This window comes from Moschus berezovskii, chromosome X (assembly GCF_049115385.1).
Source record: "Moschus berezovskii isolate FMDL1 chromosome X, NW_MosBer_1.0, whole genome shotgun sequence".
Classification (NCBI taxonomy): Eukaryota; Metazoa; Chordata; class Mammalia; order Artiodactyla; family Moschidae; genus Moschus; species Moschus berezovskii.
In genome coordinates, this window is record NC_142488.1 from 126,340,082 (window position 1) to 126,367,922 (window position 27,841).

The 27,841-nt window shown below is 46.0% G+C and overlaps 2 protein-coding genes across 7 annotated transcripts in view; one reads left to right on the forward strand and one right to left on the reverse strand.

Moving 5' to 3' along the window:
* FHL1 (four and a half LIM domains 1) overlaps window positions 1-19,723 on the forward strand; it is a 56,563-nt gene extending 36,840 nt beyond the window's left edge. For 2 of the 4 annotated variants that reach the window (XM_055438158.2, XM_088834151.1), the window contains exons 3-7: window positions 15,203-15,384; window positions 15,515-15,689; window positions 16,293-16,462; window positions 16,891-17,077; window positions 18,215-19,723. In XM_055438158.2, the coding sequence (XP_055294133.1) occupies window positions 15,229-15,384; window positions 15,515-15,689; window positions 16,293-16,462; window positions 16,891-17,077; window positions 18,215-18,369 (843 nt within the window). In that variant the 5' untranslated portion in view covers window positions 15,203-15,228 and the 3' untranslated portion in view covers window positions 18,370-19,723. Of the gene's footprint in view, window positions 1-8,064; window positions 8,221-15,202; window positions 15,385-15,514; window positions 15,690-16,292; window positions 16,463-16,890; window positions 17,078-17,659; window positions 17,860-18,214 lie in introns of those variants that run through there. The other 2 variants (XM_088834152.1, XM_055438157.2) reach the window with 2 other exon arrangements.
* Window positions 19,724-23,441: 3,718 nt separating this feature from the next.
* Window positions 23,442-27,841, reverse strand: part of MAP7D3 (MAP7 domain containing 3) — a 31,916-nt gene continuing 27,516 nt past the window's right edge. Inside the window, exons 14-16 of one of the 3 annotated variants that reach the window (XM_055438770.2) lie at window positions 27,185-27,374; window positions 25,787-26,058; window positions 23,442-25,062 (exon numbers count right to left, since the gene is read on the reverse strand). In XM_055438770.2, coding sequence (XP_055294745.2) covers window positions 25,055-25,062; window positions 25,787-26,058; window positions 27,185-27,374 — 470 coding nt within the window. In that variant the 3' untranslated portion in view covers window positions 23,442-25,054. The remainder of the gene's footprint in view (window positions 25,063-25,786; window positions 26,059-27,184; window positions 27,375-27,841) is intronic. The other 2 variants (XM_055438769.2, XM_055438768.2) reach the window with 2 other exon arrangements.

A 27,841-nucleotide genomic window follows, 5' to 3' on the forward strand; every position in this document is an offset into this window, starting at 1 on the left:
GCTCATGTCCATCAACTGGTGAAAGAATGAATAAACGGGCTGTACGATATCCAGACAATGGGGTATCATTCAGCAATAAAAAGGAATGAAATACTTACACATCTATAGCATGCATGAGCCTCGAAAACATGCTAAGTGAAAGAAAGCAGCCACAAAATGTTTGGTCACACATCGTATGATTCCATTTATATGAAAATACCCAAATAGCCAAATCCCCAGAAACAGAAAGTAGATTAGTGGTTGCCAGGGGCTGGGAAGAGAGGGCATAGAGGGTGATAAAAATGTTCTGGAGTTAGATAAGGGTAATGGTTGCACCACTTTATGAATATACTAAAACCCACTGAAGTGTACACTTCTAAAATGATTACTTTTATGCTGCCTAAATAGTATCTCAGTAAATAAAAACAACTTGGTGAAGTCATGAACGTGGAAACTTTGAGTCACTGTGAACCTATAAAACAAGAAACTTAAGTTTCCACTAGAGAAATCTTTCTGTTTTGAAATATTTTATGTAGCATTGCTGATAACATTGAAAAACTTCATATCCTTAGCCACTCTCACTAATACCCACCAGTGATCTTTCTGTTTTCTAGTGGAACATTGTTAACCCCGATGAAGTCCTGGTTGATAGAATTGTAAGCAGAATTACCAAAGAAAGGATTTTCAGTTATATGGGATTGAGAAATGGTGGCTACGGGCATTCCCCACTCCCCGCCACTAAGAGAGAAAGTGATGGGAGGTTTCAAAGAAGCTTCAGAATCTTTGGAGAAGTCTGCCCTTCCTCTCCGCACAGCTGACCTCAGAGCAACCCTTGCCCCTAGCCTGCCTCCCCAGTGAGCCACTGAGCCACCACTTCCTTGGGTTCTCCAGGTCATGTTGAGTCACAGGGTTTGAGGAGCCCTTTCTAATAGGAGGGGCTTAGTTCTGGGCCTCTGGGTTGAGATTGGTGGACCTGACAATGTGACCTCTCTTCCCCTAGTCACCAAGTGTTCATAGGTGCTGGGCCATTGCCATCGCAGCATCAGCCTCTCCATGGGTTGGTCAGAGAACAGTCTCCTGTCAGTCTTCCCTACTCCAGGTGCTTACACCTGAGCTCATCTTGGGTTGAGCACAGCGGGGTGACCCAACATATCCTGGCTCAGGGATGGGTTAGAAAATGCACAATCTCAGCTCTGCCACTTCTGAGACCTTCGGCCTGAGTGTGCTCACTCAAGCAAAGTCTCATCTTGTAGTGGCTTAAGAAGACCACGTCTTCAAATGTGTGTCCTTGGCATTCATTCTGAATGCTCACATGATCCAAGACTAAGCTGTGGTTCCTGGAGTACAGGCAGCCTCTTGTTCATCTTCATAGGCAAACTGAAGATCAGAGGTGTGAGCCACAGGGTGCATACCTCATTAATTTGCCTCATCAAAGCAAGACCTTTTGGATCATGTAGGAGGGTCTGATCAACCACTGGGCTCACTAGGCCCTTACATGTAGGAGGGACATGGGGAAGACTCTTCCCCAGCCCAAGACTGAGCAGGGGACCTAAATCTAGTGGGTCCTGTCTTTTCACTAGAGGATTGAAAGAGTAGAGTTTCAATCTCCGTAGGTCTCTGTCATCTGTAAACCTCCTTGAAAATATGGGAGGGACAGTTCTCCCCCTGGATGGTCCTGCTGCCAGAGACTGATTCCTCTGAATTCCTAGGACTTTCAGAATTGCTCTTGGTGGCCCCAGTCATTCTCAGGCCCAGAATCCTTGCAGCTGGGCTCTTGACCAAGATCCTGAGCTCTTATCTTTTTTTCCACATGTCCCCTGTGAATTGAAGATACATTCCTCTTCTGCAGGAATCTGCTTCTTGGAACATCCATATTTTTAGAGTGAAATTGAATAAATAAAAATAGGTCATACTTGCTGTGTGCTAACCAGTGTTCTAAATGTTGCCAGTATTTACTGTTTCATTTTTCATGACAGCCCTGTTAAGGTCAGGTTATTCCCGTTTTAAAGATGAGCAGTCACAGAGAAGTTAAGTAACACGTGCTTGCACACAACCGCTAAGTGGTGGAGGAGGCAAGAGTCAATTCTAGACATTCTGGCTCCACAGCCCATGCTCTTAGCTACTATGTGTATTCCTTTGAAATTTTATAAAACATAACCCCATATTAAACTCAGGGAAAATTCTATGTTATTTGTCTTAGAACAATGTTATTTGCTCAAACAATCTCATATAAAATTAAGACTTGATTTTCTTTTGTGGAAACTTTCCAAAATAGTGATGATGCGGTCTGAACCATTTCATCTGAGTCCTTGAGTACAGTGATACCCATCACCATTCGTTTGGGTTTTCCTGCCTCTGACACCCTGGTCTTGTTTACATTCAGTCTGTATTCATATGCTTGTTCTCTTTGATTAACATACCACTGGAAAACTAACAAGAAGGTTTGGGGTTTGAGGTAAACGTGATGGAGGCTCCCCAAGCATGTGACCTGCGGTGGCTTCTGCCACTCCAGCTGTGGCCTCCTTCTCGGGCTGCGTTGGCTGGATCTCGTGTCACCATCATCCTACTTGTGTGCTGGCCGCCAAGTGAGGCTTTCAGTCTTCTAGAACCCTGTTTGGCCTTATTGCCTGACAAACTCTAAACTTCCGGAGTGATGCCCCTGTGCTCTCACACTCACTTCTGGGCACCATGACCAACTCCGGAGAACCACTCGTGTTTGCAACTTCTACCCTGGATTGTGGGGCTTCCCCATTTGGGAGTTGAAAGCACCAATGCATAATGAAGGGATGTAGTTATTCCAGTCCTTTGATGCCTGAAGACAGGTTGTATGTTACTAGTGAAGATACCACACCCTGAAGCAGGGCTCATAAGGTATTATGATCACACCTCTGGTCCCAAGTAGCAGAGTTGAGAGTAAGGAGATGGAAGCTTATTTGATTCACTGTTCTTTCCTGTTACATATATTAATCAGCTGGCTAAATTATAGGCTAGGTTCATGGAATGTTTAGCTCTCAAGCATCTATCAGAGGCTTGAAATGTCCATAACAGGTGGGGGCTTGGTAAATGCCAGGACTTAGCATGATTGAAAGGGTGTTTTGAGTCATGGCACATGGCAACATGGAACTAAAACAGATACATCACAAGTGGCTGGTAGAAATAGACTGGAAGAGAATTTTAACACCTAAAATATGACAAAGATTTGTCCTCATGAGCTTCTCAGTTTCATGAAGTGTTCATTTTCCTCTGATCAAAATTCTGTTTGTATTCTATATTTCCTTCTAAAACTCTTTCTGATTTTTCTCACTTCCTCTTTATTTCCTCTTTTAAGTGACACTTCAAATATATGTATTTAAATCTGAGATCATCATAGTGGCTCACTTTGAAAGTCATTTCTTCACTGTTGTCCTGATGGTGATTTCTGGCTATAAAGCCACAGAAACATCTCTGGGATGTGGTTAGGATAGTTCCTACATCTTGGTGAGAGTGTAGGAGCAGTATGGGAAGGGGCAGACTTTGGGGACAGGAGATATTTAAAACTGTTACTAATCATGGAGTGACATTTTCAAAAATCAGGTGGCAGAGGCAATGGCACGTGTTGAAATGCTTGATCTGTGAGTCTTACACGGAAATTTTCTGAGCCCTGGTGAATTGTGAAATGAACAGGCCTTTACAGGAGTGAATGAACATTTTCAAGGTGCTCTGCTAGGGCCAGGGTCTTCTGTTCCATGTATTTTATCTCACTTGTAACAGATCTTCCCCTTTGATAGCCACCCTTTCTTGAGCGAAAGCTTCCCCTTTGGGGAGGAAAAATTCCAGGTTTGCTTTCATTTGGATCTTACCTGATGTAATTCTCCCTTGTATGGTTCTGGGGGTCTCTTTGTTTTATTCTTTAACCGGTTGTGACGCTTAAGCAGTGACTTTGCAAAATTTGGCTTGTTGGTAAGAGAAAGTACTCTTCTCACCCTAAAGATTGACAGGAACATGAGATGGCAGAAGTTGTCCTGGCCTTTTTCTGGCAAGAGCACATAGGACAGGAGATACTCTGGAGAGCGCAGCACTGAATCACACCACATCTCTGCACGACTGGGCGCCTCAGTCTCGCCATTGGAGTCGCTCGGGAAAATTGTTGGCAGGAGGGACTAGGGAGCTTGACAAAGTTAAAACTTGCAGTGTATTAACGTATTAGCAGCAGGCATGGAGAGAAGAAGAATGGAAGAGAAAAGTTAAGGTGAAAGTAGTGATAGGTTCACAAATGCTCCATTTCAGGTTGTTATCAGCCTGTTGTCTCTGGCTAGACTCACAGCCAAGTAACTAAACCTGAGTAAGTTTTCCAATTTCTTCAGTAAAAGAAAACTACGGTAAAGGGAGAAGGGTCACCACAAGCCAAGCCGTGAGTGAGGAACTCTCCCAAGGTGTGGGCCAACTGGGTCACTGAATTCGCCATGTTTGACCCTTAGGTTGCACCCCTTTGAACCTTGGAAGCTTGATCCTCCCAGAGTTGTTTGTGAGGTAGAGAGGTTTTATTGCAGGGTGAGAATCGCCATGAATGTGATTCCACCCGACCTTACCCTCATCCCTATTTCTCTCTCAGCTTGACACTTGGGATCCCATTAAAGGGGCTTAGTTGTTGACATCTCAGAAGAACCTTGATATAAAGCCCAGATAAAGCTCCACTCTTCCCCACACTGGCTCTGCCTCCCAAGTGCCCCATCGATTCCCTGATCACCCAGAATCACAAACGACCTCAGAAGGGCGGTGGCCTCTCCCCATCCAGTGCGCCTAAGCTATCTTCAGTCCTGTGCCACTGTGTCCCTTTCAGCTCTCCTCTCCAGGCCCACTGCCCAGGGTGCTTTCATGCAAATTGTCTGCCTGACATCTCAGGGGAGAACCACTGTTCCCTGTCCGAGCCCTCCCTGCTTCTGGAGTGAGTGAGGAAGGAAGGGAGGCGGTGTGTGCTATGGCTCCCTTGTCTATACACTCCCGCCCGCTCTGGGCTGCGTCCTGCTCTGGAGCGGGCCTTGCTCTGCTCATACCTTTGCTCACACTGTCCCCTTTCTTGGAATGCCCCCTCCCCTAATCTGTGCGCTGCAGTCTCCCCCATTCTTCAGGACCAGGGCACATATCATCACAGCCATCTAGTCTTGTCCAGTCCTCCAAACCCGATGTGATCTCTGACTGTGATAAATCTTGATACCACTTTTCCATCTGTCTTGTCGTACTCATCGTGCCATGCCTTGCCTGCTAGTCATCTATTTGTTGATCTTGGTACACTGCAAAGGAAGGGCTGTCTCTCATTCTTTGACCAGCAAAATAGTTTGCACTGCCCAGTGAGACATATGTTCAGGAAGTGTTGTAAAAGCAACGAATGGATGGGGTGGTGTTATCTACAGCTGGATCCAAAGGTAGGTTAAATGTAAATGCAGACTGGTTGGATGACAGGAGTGTGTAGCTAACCTCTGAAATGGTTCTTAGGTTCTCCTGTGAGAGGAGACTTAGACGTTGTGATGCCCAACACTCACCAATAAATCATCCTGATGTTTGCTGGAGCAGGAGAGGCTGAAAGGCCTGAAACATGGCCTTCGGATGCTAAAGAGATTTGTTCATCAAACACCAACCAGCTCCACCAACATGAAGGTGTTTGTAAACAGTGCAGAGATTGTTAAGGATGTTGGCACACATCATGCTGTTAATATGTAACAAAGGTGGCTCAGACTCTGAGTAACTGTCAAGGTTTCTGAACCGCCTGCTATTCTTACTGAGAAATTGATTTTCACCCAGCAAAGGCCTTCTCTGTTTTGGTTTTGTGAAAGTTGTAGCTTTGTGACTTGAGAACATGGGCAGTGGGGACAGATGTCAAAGCAGATGGTGGTCATACCTCATGAATTTTTTAAGAAGGCAGAGTTCTCCTCCTTGGTGTAAACTGCAACATAAATGCTGTTGTCATTGCCCAAGTTCCCAGCTCACTCTGGCTTGTTGGAGTTGACTAATTAATGAATGGTCAGAAAGCAGTTCTCTTGCTTCTGTGATTTTTCTTGTGTTTCACGCAAAAGAGATTTAGGTGTATTTGCTTATTTTATATGGCTCTTGGCCTGTCTGTATTGTGTTGCCACCTTTGATGAGGATCAGGTGGATAAAGGAATTACTCTTGCTCAAGGTCCTGGGGGCCCAGTGCCTTGGCCACTGAGATTATTGTTCAGAGCAGGCCAGACACACATTTAAAAATACCTTAGCTCTACCTAAAAATACACCTCACTAAAATTGAAAATTTAGGGTTCGTAAAGGTTAATCATCTGATAAAATAAGAGCATTTCCTCTGAGTGAAAAGTTTGAGTTTGTATTAGGGGTGTGACATAGTTCAGCCTGGCCAGTCTCCCTGCCAGAATGCAATCAGCTGAGATAAGAAGGAGGCTGTGGAGGCATGGCGGGAGGGCAATGTCACTTCCCCTCTTTCCCCAGGCTTTTTTTTTTTTTTTTTGACACTAATGTGTAATAAATCTGCTTGTACCGTCTGGGATTTTTGTTGTTATGTCATTTGACAGCCAACTAGGAATTATTGATAGTTTTTGCTAATTTTTAGAAAAACTTCTCTTTAAATATTTGAAGAGCATAAGAACCACGAAACCCATTGGTTCATTCATCATGAAGCATGTATTGCTTACCTGTGGGATCTGGGAACAGGAAGCCAAGTTGACCAAGCCAACATGACCCTGGCCCTCGGCCTGCGGGGAGGAAGGGGGGCATGCGTGAATAGGGTGAAACCAGTGACAAGCACTAGATGAAACATGGCATGACTCAGAGTGAAGGTTGTCTCCTTTTCTTAAACTTCAGTAGCCAAGGCCACTTTTTAGGAATCCAGGTGGGACTACATCTCCGTTTCATATGTGCCTTGATTAATGCTTCTCGTCTTTAAATTCACTTTTTCAACACACAGCTTTCATGGGGAGCAAATTGGGGAAGAGAGTAGGGAGAGTGGGGTGGGGAGCATGGTTGGTCTTTTAAATAGGGTGGCCAAAGAAGATGGCACTGCAAACGTGTCTTGGAGCAAAGCCTTGAAAGAAGCAGAGGAGCAGCCATGAGAGGCTCTGTGCTGAGGGAATGGCTGTAGGGACCTGAGGTGGGGTGTGTCTGGAGGGTGTGAGGCTGAGAGGGGCAGGGATGAGGCCAGAGAAGGGTCAGGACAGAGGTGGGGGATGGACTCACAGACCATCCCAATGACCAGCCTCCAGCCAGCGGATGGCCTGTGAAGCCATTAGAGCATGTTAGGACGTCATGTTTTTTTCCCTATTTCTACTTATACTGTCCTTGACAGTGAAAAGCAAGAGATTTTGTTAATGGGACAGTGTCTCTTCCTTGGCGTACATAGTAGGTATATATGCGTGTATGCTGCTCCCTCCTGCCCGCGCTGACACTCAAGAGATACACGGCTAGAATTGCCCTCTTCAGTATTCTGCGAATCTCTGGTATAGACCAATGAGGACAGAGATAATGCCCTTAATCTGTATGTTCTTCATGTCTCAGTTCAGTTCAGTCGCTCAGTCGTGTCCGACTCTTTGCCACCCCATGAGTCACAGCACGCCAGGCTTCCCTGCTGCTGCTGCTGCTGCTAAGTCGCTTCAGTCGTGTCCGACTCTGTGCGACCCCATAGATGGCAGCCGGCCAGGCTCCGCTGTCCCTGGGATTCTCCAGGCAAGAACACTGGAGTGGGTTGCCATTTCCTTCTTCATGTCTAATCCCTTTTAATTACACTGGTAACATAAGTTTATCTCTTATAGTTACTTTTATCATTAACAGCACAAAAACTCTCCAGAAGACTGAATGCAAGCTCTTTAGGCATATAAAGTGGATTAATGAGGGTGGCTCAGCGTTAAGGTATGCCAGGGCTGAGTCTAAATTTTATTCCGGTACAGGGATCACTTTCTATGTGGCCTCTCTGGCTCTGGAGCTAATTTGGATGCTGAGTAGCCCCACAGGTATTTATATGTAGTGTTTGGTATTTTTACTGGGTCCTATTCTTCTCCCTTGGATCACCTAAAATGGTTAAGAATTTTCTAGTGGGATTAAGGTTGTGATCTCTGGGGAGGGGTGGGCCATCTGCTCTTGGTTATTTTTGTGTTAGCCACTTCCCCTTAAATGTATGTTCACAACTGAGCCGCAGCCTTATCAACTGGGCTCAAGGGAAGACTGGTGTAGGTGCTGCTCCTGAACTTGGTCTCTGAGCCATGGCTTCCCATAGACACTCAGGTAAAAGCTTCATATTCTTTATTTTCTAGCAAGCACAGTTTTATTCAGGCACTGAATCCATCATTGACCTAAAAGATACTTTTCGATGAAATTATTTTAGTCTTGTCTAAATAGTAAATAAGTGTAACTCATCTCTATTCTGTCCTTGCCTTCTTCAACTGCTGTTTCCAAGACAAAGGTTATTCTTACTCAAGTGAAATCATCAGTTTGAGTAGTTTATTTTTTAATATATAAATATACTACTATATCATACATTTTCCAGGACATCTTATGAAGCTGGAGGAGACTGTGTGAGGAAAGAGGTTTTCTTTGTTATTAGGATTTTTTTGTTGTTATTTATAAGATACAAATCTTCATCTTGACAGTGCTATAAATCGAATTTAAAGTATTTGGAAAAGGTCAATCAGATACAGAGCTGGAAGCAGGAAGATTTATAACTAAGAAAGTCCATACTGACTTAACCATGCCTTCTCCTTTTCTGAGCTGTGTTTTGAGTCTTCCTGAAGAAACAGCTATGATACCGGATATGACACGTAGATTATTAACTGTTCTCATCAGAAAAGGGGTCAAAGCTTCAGAACCTCTAGAGCATCATTATCATTACAATGAGAGTTTTCCTGACATTGAGAAAGCCCTTTGGCCATGGACAAGACTCCCGAGATAGAGCCAAAGACCTGAAGGATGGCCAGTTTCCTCAGAAAGCCCAGTTTTCTGGAGTTAGCCTGCTGCCTCTCTCTCCTGCAGAGCCAGAAATGTCACTGTGGTTCTGTTGCCTTCTGCCTAAGAAACAGTTCCCTTTCTTAGCAACCAGGCACTTTGTGCCATCTCCCAGCCTTCAGATTAAGTGACAAAGTAATTATCAGTGGCAGTCTTTTGCAAAAAACATTCTTGAAATCTTGTAATTGACTGTCAATATTTAAACAATGGCAGTACTTTTTAAACTTCTCTCTTGGTATTTTAAAACAAATATACTATAATGGAATGCACTGCTTTAGCGACTCAGTATGCAATGTCTTCCTTGTGCCCAAGTGTTCAAGAGCAGTCTGTTTTTCTCCCCGCCCCCAGGAGCCACTTTACAAACATGGCACCACACGCCTGAGATTGTGGTAATCGGCCAGCATACACTTTCTTTGGGTGTAGACAAACTAGTCAGCTGTAGCAGTTGTTCCAGTGAACCTTGAACGTGTGTTAACTGGTAGAGTAACTCCCTGTTTTATTTACTAATTAAATGACAGAATAGGAAAATATATTTCAAAGGTGACACGTTTATAACACACCCAACCTTCGGTTTTTAAATGGCACCAAGTCCTGACATTACTTTTATGTAAATCTAAAGGCTCTAACTCTGACTAGACAAACTACTGACACCGTCTAGATGATTTTTAAAATCAGGAACTGTTTTAATATTTTCATCAGAACTCATCTTCTGTTGCATTAGGTTCATAGGTCCATGAAAGCAGTTGAGAAAGAAGTGCTCACAGAAAGAAGCCCCACAGTGCCCTGAAAAGGACTGTGTGTGGACAGAGTAGAGGCTCTGATGCTTGGATGGATCATAATCCATTTTTAGGGACCATCCACATACTGAGAAGACCTTTCAAGGACAAGAACTGATGCTTTTGTATTGAATACTTACTGTTTGCAAAGTTCTGCAGATTTCATTCCTTACCCTCTGGTCTTTAAAGTTGAGGATGGGGCAGATGGGAGGACAGTGAAATCATGTAGCTCCCTCTCCAGGCCAGAATGTAAAGGGAACAGTGGGCAAGGGGATAAGACCCAGTGAACTGGCTTCCAGAAATCACAGAAAAGTGGTAGTCAGAAACCTTGTTCAAGGGTGAAACTGAACGTTTTATACTTTCAATGACTACCGAACGACCACCTGCTGCTTTGCCACAAGTAGAGAAACAGAAAACACACGTTCTGTTGGCTGCCAGGTCAGCGGGCCTTTCTCTCCAGTGTGAAAGGCAGAACGTGCTGCACGTATTGTGTGCGACGTTCAGAAAAGCTCTGTGTCAGAACAGAGCAGTTCTGGAAGAGGATCTGCCCAGGGGAAGCTCAGGGCCACGGAATGTTTCATTGGATCATCTCTACACAGCCCCTCCTGATCCTAGGTGTCATCTAATCTGGGTTACCTGTGACCAATGAGGCGAAAGAGAATTGTAGGCATTTTGGAAGCCTCCTGAACATGGTCTATTTGTAGGGATAAAATGACTTTCTAATTTTCTGTGAAATTCTCTGAAAGCCCACTTTTCAGTGGTGACTCATGAGCCTGTCCCACGTGGGGTGGCACCTCCAGGTGTGCAGGTGTGGCTGCCACATAAGCCTCCCTTTCATCAGCTGAGGCTTCGCTCTGTTGAATGTTCTCAGGAAAGCAGTATACGCTTTCTTCAGAAGCTAGCATTTATACATGGAGTGACTAATGTCCTCGTATGTTGGACTTAACAATTAGCAGACCAGAAATAACCTACATTTTTTTCCCATTGGAGTTGCTGTTCATTGTTTATACTGTATATTATGCCACTCATGGAAAGCACATAGTTAGAAAAATGCTACCTAGTCATAATATTCACTTTTTTCTTAGATATTCTTATTGTGAGCCACTTGGGCAGGAGGGGGAGAATGAAGATTAGCAAGAAATCCCTGAGAAAATATGTATAAAACAGAAAAAAGATTATTAAATACAAATTCTATCTTCTCTAATGAGAGGTTTATGGTAAACAAATGTTGTGTAATGTTGTATTTCTTGTACATATACATGATTAAATTGAAAGCCCAAACTTTTTATTGAGATACTCAGGTTTATATAGGGCCCTCTTAGCATGTTGGATATAGTTCAGGAATTTTCTGAAAGAGGAAGCTTGTTTATTAAGTGAAAAATGATGTGGCTTTTGAAGCAGGCATAGCGAGAAACTCAGGCTACCATCTTGGAATAAATACTAAAATTTGATCACCCAGTCACATTTCCAGCTGCATTCCAAGTGGCTAAGTCTATAAAGGACTGTCACCTAGACATCAGCACCTTAGAGTCCCATGAGCAGTCCCCTGATTTTCTAAAATAGAAATATTTGTTATTAAATATTTTTTAATAAAAGAGGTTTTAAAAGCTTAACAGTGATAACTCACCTCCACCTGTCAATCCATAGGCACGAACTGTGGGACCCACGTCACTCAGGCCCTGGATCGGGTCTCCAGGGCTGCTAGTGTACTTGCGAACTTTCCTGTGATAGAGGAACCTCACGAGTACACAGGGGTGATGGCCGCACTGTGAAGTAAGATTAGTCAGAGATCTCCCCTGGGGCACACATGTTGTGGACAGGGACAGGCAACCTTGAAGGGAAGGATCGTTCTGATGTTATGTATCCAGTGTTTCATCTTTTGATTGATGACCTGCCCTTTCATGATAACAGCAACAGGCCAAGGCAGAGAGATCTGGAAATTTTGGAAGGTTAAAAGGTTTTCTATTTTATGTACTTAGAAATTGCTAAGGAGGTAGAAAATTGTTCCCTAAGAGCTAACCGCCTAAGTTGGTGTCATTCAGTAAGATTAAAGAGGAGATAAAAATGCCATCTTCACCATTTTTTGCCTCTATTCTCTTATTTCTAGCAAAGGGGAAAAAAGGAAAGTGTAGAGATTTTCTCTCGTGAAGTCAGATCTTCACGATGGATCATTTTGGTGGAGCCCACAGATCAGAGTGTTTGCTGTCTTTTAGGAACTTCTGTCTGTCTCAGCATTGTCATTTATAAACCATTTTCTTAGAGTTGTTAATCTATTGATGACAAGTAGTAACAATATTTTGCTCTTGTGCACATTATCCCTATTTTATGCAGAGTTCTGTTGTGGTAACTATTTCTGCAGCAGGAATGTATTACCCCAACTTCTACCTAAGTATTCTGCATGAAGGTTTGAAATAGTTTTTGACCAAATAATCATAAAGTTAGAAAAACACGAGGTAATCTCATTCAGGTTGCCCAAGTTCCACTTACTTGGATTTATTGCAGAAAAGTACTAAATTTCATGAATTTGACATCGACATTGTTAACATGCTTCAAGTATTTCCAGCCTGTTTACTTATTAGGCAATAAAGCCTGCATTCCTAGAAGTGCCTATTTTATCTTGACAAATAAGTGTTTCCACAGACATGAAAAAGGCTCAAGTTAGCTGTGGAAATTGTTCTGAAAGGGTATGCCCTTTGAAATCTGTCACTCCATCTAGATACAAACTCTCTGGGTTTAAGTATACTGTGGCGGGACATATGAAATAACCCTGGACTTTTCATCCTACAAAAAGAAAAACTAATGCCTACAGCGGGGATTCAAAAATACCCAAGTGGTCGGACTTTCCTTAGTGGTACCATTAACCAAAGGTTGATTCACTGAATTTTCCTTCTGCTTGGTTTACAACCGTGTAGTGCAGGTGTGAACAGTTTCACTGGCCGAGTCTGTTTTCAACATACTCTTGTTCTGCCGTGTTCATTGCTGAGCCATTATTATGGATTAGTTCATTGGGTGCCTAGAAACTCTGAGCAAGTCATGTTCCAGAACTATGAAAATTAACCAGTGAAGAACTTGGCATTGGTATAATAGTTATTTGAAAGTTTGTGGTTTTAAACTGGGAAGGGCTTGGCAGGTAAGATCTTATGGCACTGTGGACCATAGTGGTTTTCCTTCTCTCGAAAACCTCTGCATAGACTTCACTGTATTTTCTGTTAGTCTTTTTTTGTATGACATGAATATTTGTATTTCTACTGTAAAGCAAGGACTCAGAAATACCACGAGATAGACCCAGCCCTTGGGTGGGTCTGTGTATGGTACTCTGGGATAGAAATATTAGAAACCATTTCTATTTTGGACGATATCAAAAGAGACTGATATATATTAAAATGAGTTGGATTCAGACTTCTGTAGACTTTGGTAAGAGAGAAGGAGGGATCTTCAAATACAGTCCAAGAAGATAGTCTGTGAAGGACTAAATCCGCCATGGTTACTCGCCACACAGGAAGCCAGCGCTGTGTAATCTTACAAATTCTGATTTCCTGCCAAATGGCATTTAGGAGCCACTGATAATTTAATTTCCTGGCACTTACTGGAGATTTATTTGGTTTCTCCATGAAGCTCTTAACAAGAAAGTAAATCTTTATTGAGTGTACAATTTCAATATGGAAAAGCTAATAAGACAAGGATTTTATGTGGCATGTGAAAGGCCAACAAGAACAAATTAAGGAGAGTGATTGTCAACATTGTGTCCCTGTGACAGGCACTCGGTCCCATGCACACAGGGGCTGAAGACACTTTGAAAGCTCCCTAAGCACACAGTGTGCAGTTCAAGGAGACAGACCTGGCTTCATCGTGGCTCTGCTTTTCCTTTCTAACCCAGTTATGTAGGGGGTACCCCAGTTTTCTTTTGGGGGGAAAGTACCAGTAAGAACTTTTCTCGGGTCTCAAATCTCTGAACTGTGACACAACTGTCCCAAGCCCCTGTCTTCATAGAAGAATGTCACTCCTTGTCTTCAGTCGCCAGGTGTCTGGAGAGGAGGGTCTGTCTGCGGGAGCTGGAACTGCTGGGGTCGGGGTGGGTGGGGGGAGGTGAGCCCGCACTTGTCTGGAGGCTGCTGGTTCTGAGTGAGAGTTCACCGCCTTCCCTGGCGGCTTAGACACAGGGTGTGGTTTCCTTAGCTCACTCTGCTGTTTGGTTGCCTGCGGCAACAGGATCCAAACAACATGGACATGTGTTTGTATAAAAAAAAAAACACTGGGAATGGGACCCAAAGTGGGAGTCCAGGGCTGTTCAGTTAGCAGAAGAGCTACGGTAAGTACCAGGCGAGTGCTCGTTCCTCTTCCCTCCTTTCTCTCTAAATTACTCCTGGGATGTTCGCTCACACAATAACCATGTTTGTGGGTAGCTGGAGAAAATAGTGTCTGTTTTCCTGTTTCCTGGGCCAATTAAATAATCATTGTCTATTTACCAGTGTAAATTTATTTTTCACGGAGAGAGGAAGAAATTAGCATATGCTTACAAAAGTTGGGAGCTAATAGAAACTCACATTTGTTGCCTTTTAACTAGTAGAATTCAGAGTGCTTTTTATGGGCTGTGACTTTGGGGTGGGGAGGGGGCAAGGGGAGTTGTTCATAGGAACAAAGTGGAAGGGTTTCTTGGAATAATCAACTTAAAACCTTTTAAAAGTCTTTTTTACCCAGATTATACTTTACAGTTGTGATTTTTTTTAAATGCAAATGTCCTAAATCATATACTTTATTAACCATATTGATCTTCAGATGCTCTAACGAAGAGGAATTTTATTTTGGCTCATCTCAAAACCAAACGTCACTGTGACAAATAGTTTTCAATTGCAAAACTGGCTGGTACCTATGGAGAGTGCCATTTTAATAAGTCTTCTTTTGCCTGAATGCTTGGGCTTCAAAAGTTAGTAAAGTATCTTGTAATAATTCTTTAGGATCTTTGTAGGGATTAAAAAGTGCTCTGGAAGGTTTAAAATTAATGCAGACTTTTAAAATAAATGACTAAGTATTACTTCCATGCCTAGCATGGTCCAGAGTCAGCAGTAAGTTTTTGTTCAGATGAACCGAACTTTGCAGCTAGGAGGAGAGCGGGGCCTCCAGAGGATACTCTCTGTGCTGAGAAAGTTGGGGAGGGTGACGGGGCTCCTGGTTGGGTCTCTAGCGAGGGTCTGGGCACCTCCTTCCTGTGAAGGGGGAGCCCACGAGCTGCCACCTGCAGACTCGACCCAGAGCAGCATGTCCTTTGGTGTAGACCAGCCTCCCCTCTCCAGCCTGCCCCATCCCAGCCCTGCCCTCGCTCACCAACCGCCCCCCCTTCAGGGTGCCAGGGACTCATGGCAGGATGCTTTTGTCGCAGGTGTCTTGGTGAGGTACCTGTTGCCTGGGTCCCGGGGTGGCCTCCCTGGAGCCCCTCAGGCACACTCCAACCTAACCCTTGGCTCTTTGTCCCTCCTGTTCACCCCCCACAGGTCCTTCCAGCTATAAAGTAGGCACCATGGCTGAGAAATTCGACTGCCACTACTGCAGGGAAAACCTGCAGGGGAAGAAGTACGTGCAGAAGGACGGCCACCACTGCTGTCTCAAGTGCTTCGACAAGTTCTGCGCCAACACGTGTGTGGAGTGCCGCAAGCCCATCGGCGCCGACTCCAAGGTAGTGGAGGCTGTGGGGGGCGGGCGGGGCCCTGGCCCTTCTGCTTGGGCTCTGGGCAGGGGGGCCGGGGGACCGTGTGGTCTCGTGGGGAGCTCTTGCTCACCGTTCCCGGCCACCGCTCGGTTCCCAGGAGGTGCACTACAAGAACCGCTACTGGCACGACACCTGCTTCCGCTGCTCCAAGTGCCTCCAGCCCTTGGCCAGTGAGACCTTCGTGGCCAAGGACAACAAGATCCTGTGCAACAAGTGCACCACTCGGGAGGACAACCCCAAGTGCAAGGGCTGCTTCAAGCCCATCGTGGCAGGTACCAGCCACACTCAGCCCCGGGGCAGCCAGGGAGGAGGCCCTGAGGGCAGACGTGGCGAGGGGTTGCTTGCGGGGATGGGGCTGGAGCCGCGGGGAGTCGCTGCTGGCGTTCAGCGTATATATGCACGCATATATATACCTGAATATATGTGTGCACATATATGCTTGCACACACGCACACACCTGGCAGCTAAAGGAACACTGGAGACAACTGTCTGTGGCAAGAGAAGGCAGTGAACAGTGTGTAGCGCTTCTCATTCGGGATAGTAAGTGGTCGAAGCATGCTTCCTCCTCAGGGTGTCATCCGGGCCACATTGCATCTCTGGATCCGCAAAGGCCATGGGGGTGGGAGTGGGGACTCAGGCATATGACCCTAAAGCACTGCGGCTGGGGTTCCCTTCCTGACAGAGTCTGGGTGGGCATGCCCACATGGAGGACGTGGTGGAGAACTCCCCGCGGGTAGGCGAATGGAAGCATGGGGCCAAGCACTGCAGGGCCTGCACTCCATCCACTCTGGAGGGCCCCGGCGGCACCCCGAGTGGACGCAGCCCCCTGCAGGGCACTGCCAGTGGGGCTACCCCTTTGCTCCCCCCCCCCGCAGGAGATCAGAACGTGGAATACAAGGGCACTGTCTGGCACAAAGACTGCTTCACCTGCAGCAACTGCAAGCAAGTCATTGGGACAGGAAGCTTCTTCCCTAAAGGGGAGGACTTCTACTGCGTGACTTGCCATGAGGCCAAGTTTGCCAAGCACTGCGTGAAGTGCAACAAGGTACGTGTCAAGGGAGTTCTAGCAGCGTTTGACAGTTTGCAGAGCACTTGCACACACACTATCCCATTCCATCCTCACGACAGCCCTGTGACGTAGGAATTATCATTCTCGTTTTACAGATGAGGAGACTGTGGTAGTAGAAAGCAGCGCCCAGGCCAAGGCAGGCTGTCCAAGGGCACGCTGGCTCTGGAGGCCGGCCTCCTGCACCCAGTTGCTATGTAGTAACCTTGCACAGGGGCTCATCTTCTCTGAGCCTCAGTGTCTTCATCTGTAACTGGCGGATAATAATAGCACCTGCCTCCCATGGCCGTTGTGGTGATTTAATGAGATACTGTAGACCAGAGCGCCCAGCACAGTGCCTGGCACGTAGTAGGCATTCAACAAAATGGTTGTTGAATCTGAATCCGGTGCTACACTCCCTGGTCTAGGCCATCACATCTGGAGGAATCACTTACCAGGATCAGCCCTGGCATGCCGAGTGCTTTGTGTGTGTTACCTGCTCTAAGAAGCTGGCTGGGCAGCGTTTCACCGCTGTGGAGGACCAGTATTACTGCGTGGATTGCTACAAGAACTTTGTGGCCAAGAAGTGTGCTGGATGCAAGAACCCAATCACTGGTAGGCTAAAGAGTCCTTGCTAAGTCTGCCAGGCTAGGTTTTGCGCATGGTAACCAATTCTCATTTTCCTACGTCGTCGGTTTCATCCACAAAGGCCCCAAAGAATGCCCTTCTCCCCCTGCCATTGTGGTCCCGAAGGCCCCCAAGTAGTTTGGATTCTTCCCCAGGCCAGGTTAGCCTTTGCAACACAGAACACTTCTGACTACTGCCGACTAACTTACGCCACTGCCGGAGATCACGAGCCTGAGACCCACGGCCACGGGCAGGCACTGCGCGGGCGGGGGCGGGTGGTGCTGGGGGGAGGGGTGGGGGAGAGGTGCACGGGGGCTTGGGGGGGAGGGGGAGGGGGGGAGGCCGGAGAGTGAGAAGCTGGGATGAGAACACCCCGTAGCGGAAGGCTAGTTCAGAGGTGCCGGTGGGCAGTTCTTTTGCGATCAGGAGCCGAGCTAATCACTTCATTCCTCATCTCGCGGCCGCGGTCCACGTGCCCTGGGCCCTCTCCCCCACCCCTCCCGCCTCCAATTTTCCCATCTCCCGGGGAGCCTTGAAATGTACATTTGAGAAGACTTTTGCCATCCTCAGGGAAAAGGACTGTGTCAAGAGTGAGCCACCCAGTCTCTAAAGCTAGGAAGCCCCCAGTGTGCCACGGGAAACGCTTGCCTCTCACCCTGTTTCCCAGCGCCAACCTCCGGGGCAGGCATCCGGGTGGAGAGAGGACTTGTCCCTCGTGGGTGGTGGTTCTTTATAGAAAAAATCGAAGCTTAGCAGCTCCTCGAGGCCCGGTAAGTGCACACCCCACAAACAGCCCACGTTTGCCTCCTGGTGGCCACTTTGATGCTGTGGCCCTGACCTAAATCAAAGAAACTGGTTGTGCTGGGAGGTCGGTGCGCGTCAGTCACAGGGCGATGGCGGTGGCTGGGGATGTGGGTTCTGGAGAGCAGGGGGGCCCTCGGCGGGGCTCTGGCATCTTCTCAGGTACCGGCGGCGTGGGGGACAGTGTGCGGTGGAGCAGGGGGCCGGGCGCTGGGCGGATGCAGCCCGCGTGCTTGTTGGCTTCATGAATGGGCAAGGCGGCAGCCTGGCTGCCACCTGTGTCCACTCAGCTGTCGCTCTTGTCTGTTTCTGTTTCCTCCACAGGGTTTGGTAAAGGCTCCAGTGTGGTGGCCTATGAAGGACAATCCTGGCACGACTACTGCTTCCACTGCAAAAAATGCTCCGTGAATCTGGCCAACAAGCGCTTTGTTTTCCATCAGGAGCAAGTGTATTGCCCCGACTGTGCCAAAAAGCTGTAAAGTGACAGGGGCTCCTGTCCTGTAAAATGGAATTTGAGTCTTGTTCCTTGTGTCCTTGCCCTCTGCCCGGCACCACCCATAGGGCAAGAGTGGCCTTTCACCTCTTCACAGTTGCTCCTTCTGTCTTTTCTCCCATTTTACAGTTATTACTTGAGTTAAGGGCACACAGTGATCATATTAGGATTTAGCAAAAAGCAAGCCTGCAGCGAAGTTTATTTCTCCATAGCTGCAATTAGGAAACAAACACTTAGGTAGATTGATTCTTCTGCATGTTTATCATAGAGCAGAAAAGCGCTGACCATGTAGCTGCTTAGTGATGTAAGCAAGAAGCCTAAGAGATAAAGCCCCACTGAGATACCTCTTGTGGCTCAGCTGGGACCCAGATTGTCATCACACAAGAGTTGCAGCGGCTGCTCCAACTCAGCTGCTCACCCTGTTCTGTGAGCAGAAAGAACTTAGTGAAATGCATGGTTTAAATAACTTCCTCATCAAAACCTTCCTTCTGTTTTTTGTGCTTTCAAATAACTAATCCGAATTTCCAAAAAATTAACATTTGAATTTAGCTGTAATTCTCAACTGACCTTTTTCCCTGTACTAACGTTTGATTTCCCTGTGTGGCGTGTTTTCTGAGTGTTCCTACTTTCAAGCATGGAACGTGCAGGTGATTTGGAAAGTGTAGGCAGATCTGAGAAAACGAGCCTGTTTCAGAAGAACGTCATCACAGCAAATACTTTTGGAAGCTTAACAAAACTAACCCAGCTGTCCTTTTATCTTTTTTTTAATTAATAATTCCTTTAATTAATAGCAACATAGTTTATGGGTTTGGAGACTTGCATGAGAATATTTTAGCCCCCTTATACGTTCCTACAGTTTTGAATTCATCCTAAAAACTCACGAGGGGTAGGTGAGCAGGCACCAGAACTGTCATTGACACGGATATGACATTTCCCAGCAGTGACGAGTGGAATCCCTTGTAACATAGTACTTGTCTGCTCTGTGTCCGTGTGTTAAACAGGCCAGCCAATTCCCTTCTCTTGTGATTCTGAGGACTGTTCCTCCAGAGCTTAGCTGGCTCTAGGGGAGCGTGGAGGCCACTGTGCCCACAGGCAGAACCAGAGTTCCACGTAGTGCTTACCTGAGTCGCAGGATCCCCTATTTACTGTATTTTAGCTACAATGTTATATTACATAGTGCAATGAGACGGTATCAAGAGTACACGTGTAATGGCAGTGCATACTAACATTCTCATAGGAGCGGTTAGAGAAGCCGATGCCTCATTTCTACATTTTGTCATTAGCAATGATCATCTAACGGTTCCGTGTATCCTTACAGAAATAAAGCAGCATATAAATAACTTGCCTCCTTACTTCTAATTCTGCTCGGTGGAATTGTTCTAAGGTGATACCGCAGATCCAGAAACTTGAATGACTTTTCCTTCCTTCAAGGACATACTCAGTTCAGTTCAATTACATGAATTATAAACAGATAAACCCATGACAGCACTTGGATACAGTGAAGAACAATAACGAAAAACCCCACTCTGACCCAAAATAACATTTCCCAGATGTTGATCACCCTTAAAAAGAGCACATTGCTTTCCATTGGCCAGGGGGTCAGCCAGGAAGGGAACTGCAGCTGAAGTGTGTTGAGAAGTCATCCCTTCTGTGTTCTGACTGCCCTTCCCTGTGCCATGTGGAGCCCTGCTGTGCCTCAGCGGCCACTCCTCCTCTGCCAGGCTTTCAGAAGGTGATCTTGCTCAAGGACCCTGGTCATTTTGGAGGCTGCTCATTGGGGCCCCTCTATCTCAGGGGTGGGGGATGTGGAGATGGTATGGACAGAGGTAGAGGTAGCTTCTAGATCGTGGTTCATGGCCACACCCCTGAGGCTGAGGTTCTTGGAGCATCCAACCTGCCCACACCACGTAGTTGTTTCAGGATGGTGCCAGAGGCCCAGTGACACAGGTGTCTGCTGCAGGCTCCTCAGGTGGAAGGACATTTCAGCTAAAGGCTGAGACAGGAGCAGAGGTCTTCAAGGAACTCACATGCGGGTAATGAAAGGACAGAACGTGTTTGAAGCTAGCATTTGCCATGTTACGAATCAAGACCTGTTTGTAGCAAGTTATTTCTATGAATGGAGAACAGCCTCTTGTGTGTTTCCCTAGAGAAATTAGCAGTTAAAATCATTAAAACTCTGTTTATAAGAGCCTATCAGGCCATCTCCTGGGGCCCCAAGAAGTAGGGGTGAGGTGGGGAGTTGAGATGGTGGCCCTCTGCTTCCCAAAGGAGCTGGGTGATGGGCAGTGGCATGGGCTGGAGCCCAAGGGGGCCCCAGGGGGAGACTGTGACACGAGTGCCCCCACCTCTGCTGCTTTGGCACAGGGAAATCCTAGGCCTTCGTGGCACTGGGACCTGCATCTCTGACGGCATCCCCTCCCTTCCTGTTCCCACTCTTCACCTCACTGAACTAGTTCTTAGCCCTCCGGTCCACTGACAGCTCAGTTACCGCTCTCAGCCCTTCTCCATCTTCACCTCCCCGAGATGCTACACCCTATCACTGACCCCATCTTGTTCTCAATCCCGTCACCCTCTGCTTCCCATCCCACCTGGCATGCAAAACCCTGGCCTATGCCAGGGCTAAAGAGCTCTGCGGAGAAAAAGCTGTATGACTAGACTGCACAACCCTGCCTGTGATCACCTGTAGCCCCCTCCACCCTCCCCGCCATTCCCAGGCTCCACCTTTGTCCCTAGCAACAGGCCTGCCAGCATTGGGCCCCTAGATATTGCTTAACACTTGAAAAGCACCTTATACAATTATACCAAGTCTTCACAGCCAACACTGGCACTAGTGCCCCAATTTTCCAAATGAGAAAACTGAAGGTCACACACACCCCTGGGCACACCTCTAGCTCAGGCTATAAGGCTTATGACACTGCCTTGTCATAGGGGAGAACACTGTCTGTCTACTACATCACAATGAGGGAAGCACCGTGCTCAGAGATCAGTCGTCAATTTTAACAATGACAACCTAAGACTCAGGAGGAAGGAGGGGAAATTCTAGCTACAGAATTTTCAGCAGAGAACCCTTTTCTCCCTCATACTGAAGGGGATCAGAGTATCAAGAACATAATCTACTTTTCGGTAACAAGGTAAATTCTGCAGCCGTACTGCCTGGATTCCAATCCTGGCTGCACTGCCACTTCCTAAGCATGAGACCCTGGGCAGGTCACCTAACCTCTCTGAGCTGGCTTCCTCGCCTGTAAAACAAGACAGAATTCCTACCTTGCAGAATCACATGCACATTACATGATTATACAAATGCTTATTTATTAAGCATGGCAACCAACTGGCATGCAAGAAAAGCAATATCCAAGAAAACCATTCGACAAACATTAGCAATTATTTCTAGCACCAAAGATAGTATATTTACCCACCACAAAAGCCAAAAGACTTTAGAATCAGACTTGAATTTGAGCACCAGATCTTCCTCTTTCTAGTTGTATAACCTTAAACAAATACCCACCTCCATCAATCTGTGTCCTAGGTAAAAATGAATACCCACACTTCACAGGGTTGTTGTGAGGGTTTCAAATGATGCCTCTAAAGTACCTGGCATATAGAACACTTAACTATGGCTATTACAACAGTCTGAGAAATTATGAGACAAGCCTATCCAGGAACACTCAAAAGTAGACTGGCAGGAAGGGAGACCGAGGTCAAGGGGGTCTGCAACCAACCAGGCCTGTGGGACAGTGGGGGTGCTATTGGATGATCCCCGATAAGACATGCTGGACAGTCTGCCTTCAGGCTTGTGCCTCTTGGCACCAGCTGCTGCTACAGTTCTATGCCCACTTCTCAACCTTCTAGCTCCTGCCACAGTGAGTCAGTGACTCCTGAGAACTGAAGGCCCTCAGTGATTGGAGCCCAGCCTCCAACTCGCCGCACCAGAGGGCTCAGAGAGGTCCATGTCGTGCACAAAGTCACCTTGCAGCCACCTCAGCTGGGATTCAGGTCTTCAGACTTGTCCAGCATCCTTTCCAGTGTTTTTACTGCATTTTTGTGGTTGTTGGGGATTGAAACTTGAAAGGCTTCACTGCACACTAGGGAGGGGAGAGGGGTGACACTGGGAGAGGCCAGGGGCCTATTCCTCAGGGGAGTGGGCACCAAGAGGTTCTCCAGAGAGCAAGGGAAACGTTAGGTGACCGGTGTGTCCCCAGAGGACACCAGCCTGTGGCAAGTGTGGAGGCCGGTCAGTGTCCAACACCTCAGAGCTGTCAGGAGGGTGCTTAATTGGTGTTTTAGGTTGTGTGCATACCAAGGAATGCCCTGGTTCAACAATCCTAGTGCATGGCCCGGCACAGAATGCCAAGTGGGGAACGGCTGCCACAGATCAGGGATAAACAAGGACCGCACCTTTATCCAACACAAAACCCAGTGGAGTGGAACATGTTTCCGGAGTAGAAGCTAAACATTTCCGGGCAGATCCAAACAGTGGTTTGGCCATACACCGTGATCGTGGTGTCCTGAAGTGATGCCATGTACGTGGAACAGAGCACGGTGACTGCGAGCACACACATAGACTGTCAAAAGCAACTGTGTTTTCCTTGTGTGGCCAGCACCAGATGTGAGCTTTAAAAGGGATGCACAGGAGAGAATGGAGAATCACTGCTTAAGGGTCCTGGGTTTCTTCTCTGGGTAATGAAAACATTCTGGAACTAGATAGCAGTGACAGTTACACGTTTTAAATGTACTAAATGCCACTTATGTAAATTTTACCACAGTAAAAAGAAAGATACTTTAATTACTGGCCTCAGATAGAAGTCAGAGCCATCACAGGCAGGAGCAACGAGCACTGAAACAGGTGCAGGGAGAAAACCAGAGTTCGAGATCCCCGTCTTAGTGTTGCACACGGTGGCACACGGCCAAACCCCCAAGTGGCTGCAGAGGGGCATCAGAGGATGGGGTTACTATTTATCAAACAGACTGCCCACCTGTGTTCATAGCTTGGTTACAAGCTGGTGTCACCTTTATACCACCTTCAGTACATTTTTTGCTATTAAAATATGAAGAAAACTTGCTTTACCTGCAAAGTTTATTGCATAGAGCACACATATGAAGGTTTAACTGTTTCAACGTGTGAAATTTGTGCAGAAAAATATCAGAAACAATTTTGTTACAATGATTGTCTCTGCCTTTTATATAAAAGAGATTGTGTATATAAAGTTTTAAAATCTAAGGCACCAAGGTCTGATCTATAACAAAGATGCAGTACTCTGAATAGCAAAGAACTAGGGAATCAGAAAGAATAACTACTTCCTTTTACTAATTCAAGACTGGTGGCTACAAAGGAAGATGGGCCTGCTTCAAGCTATTTGTGATCCACCAGAAAACTCATTAGCATTAGGACAACTAACCTGAATTCAAGTTTTAGTCAGTCATTTAAGCATGGTTCAGTGGATTTCAGGAAACATATATCCTGTGCAAACGTGTATGTATGCGTGTGTGCATGTCCACTGTGCGTGTGCTGTGCCTAGCGACAGCAGGGACCAAAGAAAAACGCTGCTCCTTTGCTCACTTGCAGCCAGTGGCCAGAGAAAGGCAAACAAAGTTTGGTTCCAAATCTCAAGCCTGAGTGTATACTGAATGGCAGGTCTGGAGAACATAAGCAGCAAAAGATTACACATGGTAAACATGTAGAGGAATTGAACATACCCCATCAGACAAGAGCCAAATACTGCCTTATGTACACAATAAAAATAACATGTTTTTATAAACCTCAATATGCACTTCCAAAATGAAATGCTGACAAAAGCAGCAAAGATGAAAAAAAAAATTACACCTTCTAGGACCGCCAGCATTTGAAGGTACCAGTGTCTGTGCCCAGGACTGGCAGACTATGGCAGAGTTAGAAATAAACATACATAATAAAATGTGATTCATTCTATCTTGCAACTTCCTGTATCTGTGTATTAAGAACAATCCAACAGAACTTGTGTGAGGAATCCTGAGACCCTGAAGACCCATTTTGTCCTCTACCAGACTGAATGTGAGTTTTCATTGCTAAATTAAAGCAATTGTTGGGGCTTCCCTAGTGGCTCAGTGGTAAAGAATCTGCCTGCCAATGCAGGAGACATGGGTTCAATTGCTGGGCTGGGAGATCCCCTGGAGAAGGGAATGGTAACCCACTCCAGTATTCTTGCCTGGGAAATCCCATGGATAGAGGAGCCTGGTGGGCTACAGTCCATAGGGTTGGAAAGAGTCAGAAACGACTCAGCGACTAAACTACAAAACCAAATATTATTGTTAAATGCCGTAAACATGGTTTTAAGATTTCAAATAGGTACTGACAAAAAACTTTTCTTTTGGTGTAAGATTCTCTTAGCATTTTATATATGCTTAAGAGTGAACATTTTATGAAGACACACTTGATACACAAATGTGTTGGCAGGAAAATATAAGAATGACAGACAATGGAGATTTTTACAGCAAAATAAAATGACTCTTTACTCAGAACCCTTGCTTATAGGCAAAACTCAAGATGATATGAGCATCTTCTGAGATGTTAAGATGTTTCTTTTGAGAGTCATTTTCTTTGCTGGGTTCATGTAGGAAGCAGAGAAATTTTGAAAGGGGGCCCGGAGGTCAAAATCCAGAGTGGAGAATGGATTGTCTTCTAGGTTGGACGAGGTTTACATATCTGACCACAGAGAAAAAGAAAAGAAAGGTTTGTTAGTGAATATGCTAGTTCCATACCAAGTGGATTCTCGCCCCACACTGAGGCTGGCCTGGGACCCTCAGCAGCAGGCCCCCCACCTCAAGTTGCTGCCATACTGGTGCTCTTACAAATGCTCCCCAACCTCCAAACGGGTCGAAGTTGCCTCTCAATTTCAAACAGAGCTTCTCAAGGAAAGTTTTAAAAACCAAGGCCTTTTGGTTTTGGAAGCACAAGTTGAGGGACTAATACCAAAAAATTCACCAACCCTCTGTCCTAAATTGGAGAAGGCAATGGCAATGCACTCCAGCATTCTCGCCTGGAGAATTCCATGTACAGAGGAGCCTCGCGGGGTATAGTTCATGGGGTTGGAAAAGTTGAACATGACTGAGCGACTATACCACCACCACCGCCCTAAATGATCTGTGTGCTGCAGAGCAGCCAGGGGATCAGGAGTGCAGAGGAGTCTGCTGTTTGAAATGAACCTACTCTGTACGTCTGGCATGAAATGCAGGACTTAGCAATTGGTTATGTCATGAATGTTCTCAAAACTAACTTAATGGGGGCTCTTCACCTTAGTTTGAGACCCACCACTGTCTTCTCCCTCACTTCCAAAGTTACATGGTGCCGAGCCCCGCAGAGCTGGAAACAGAGAAGGGGTGAAGGTCAACTACCTTTCAAACAAAGTGGAAATGGGAGAAGGCCTTACCTGATGGAGCAGGCACAGATTTGCTTCTGTTTCTGTCGTCCATAGGTGGCTGGTGACTCAGGCGGGATGTCACGGAGTCTCTCGGCTCGTGTTCTGGGCTCTCAGGAGGGAAACTGGACACAGGTGGTTCTGTCTCTCTTGAGAAGTCGCTAATTTGGTCACACACCCACTTCTGTACCTCTGAACGTGAACTCCTGGAAGGTCCCATGGTGCTGCTAGCTTCCATCTTTCCAGTTTTTGCTGCTCGGTTGGTTGGTCTTTTGGTGGAGGATCTGGAAAGAGATATTTGGTTATAATCCTGATTGTCCCCAAACCAAGGCTTTGCCTGACAGAAGCTTTAGTATTTTCTTAATACACTAAAACTCAAATTCAGAGGATAACTGTGGTCCACAAAATTGATGACAGAAATAACTGAAGAAGTTTAGAAGAGTTTAACCTTCAAGTCAAATAGCTAGATCGTGAATTATCTGAGCTGTTTGGTCTCTGGGATTTAAAAAATAATCAGTTTCCCCTTCTGAAATGGTGGTATTTATGGCAGAAATTGTGATGTCACTTTCAAGGTTACGCTATAAAATAGCTTCCAGATATCTTTCCTCAGTGGCAAGTAACACTCTTTTTTCAGGCAATCACCCAACAAGCCTTCCTAAGAATTTGGTCCTGTTCTTCTGACCTTACCTCTGACCCTCAGTTTCCCAAATGTACAATGAGGACTTTAATATCATGCTCAGAGTTGCAGTGGGAATTTAGATAGATAAATTGTCTGTTACACTGCAGTCACTCAACATCCCCTTCCCTGATTGTATGAGACAACACTAACCAGTGTGAATAAAAACCCAGAATGGAATCAGGTATATCTGGGTTGAATTTACATTCTGCCCTTGAACTGTGGGATGCTGGGTTGAATAAGGTTCATAATCTCTCCATTTCTCAGTTTTCTTTCATTAAAAAATAATTTTATTTTTTAGATGTGCTTGATCTCTGTTGCTACACGGGCTTTTCTCTAGCTGCAGTGAGCAAGGGCCACCCCCTAGTAGTTGTGGCAAGTGGGGCTCATTAGTTGTGGCTTCCAGGCTCTAGAGCACAGGCTCAATAATGGTGATGCATGGGCTTAGTTGTTCCATGGTAGGTGGGATATTGCCAGATCAAGGATCAAACCCATGTCTCCTGCACTGGCAGGTGGATTCTTCACCACTGAACCACCAGGGAAGCCCACGCCTCAGTCTTCGAGTCTTAAGAATGGGGATGCTCATCCTTACTGAGTTTGTTCCTATAAGTAAAGTGCTTGACGTAGTGTTTGGGACAAACTAAGAGTTCAGTCAGTAATTTTGTGCATCATTCTAAGGATGCCAATCATAACCCCTTCCAGGTGTATTCTGATGAACTCACTGAGTGACTCACCTGGTACTTTTTGTCTGATTCAAAGGGTCTTTCACTCTTTTTTGTCTGAAGGTTTTCATATCTGTATTTAAAAATGCTTTTGTCTCTTTATGGATGTGGCTAGAAGTCACATCTAAAAACTTGCTAGTGTTCTTCACATTTTTAAAATGTGTTTTTGGTTTTGGGGATGAATCCATGCCATTTATAGCAGCTAGAGGGAAAAAAAAAACAGCAGCAAGATTAAAATTGGAGTTTCAACAATTAAGACAAGCAAAGTGAAGGCTGTGAGCCAACCAGTCTGGGCAAGGGACGTCTACCTGAAGACAGGAGTTGTCTGAAGGCAGGACTCTGGGGAGGCAGGGTCAGGGCAAAAGCCCATTGTGCCCTGAAAGCACCAAGGGCCACCTTGAAGGAACGTGCCCTCTCCCCTCGGCCAGCAAGTAATGATGGTGAGAGGGCAGGACAGCTCCATGCTCCTTGGCCCTCTTTCTGATGACCCTCTCATTTCAGTCTCACCTCTGATCTTAACCTTTCTCAATGGCCTAAGGCCCAGCCTACCCTTCTGCTGCTCCTGCTGCTCTGTTCTAGTGACATTCTGGCCTAACTTCTTTTAGTGCAACCAGCATGTGGCAGCACCACCATCTATCTGCTCATGTCTGGCTCCCCACTGGCTGAGGT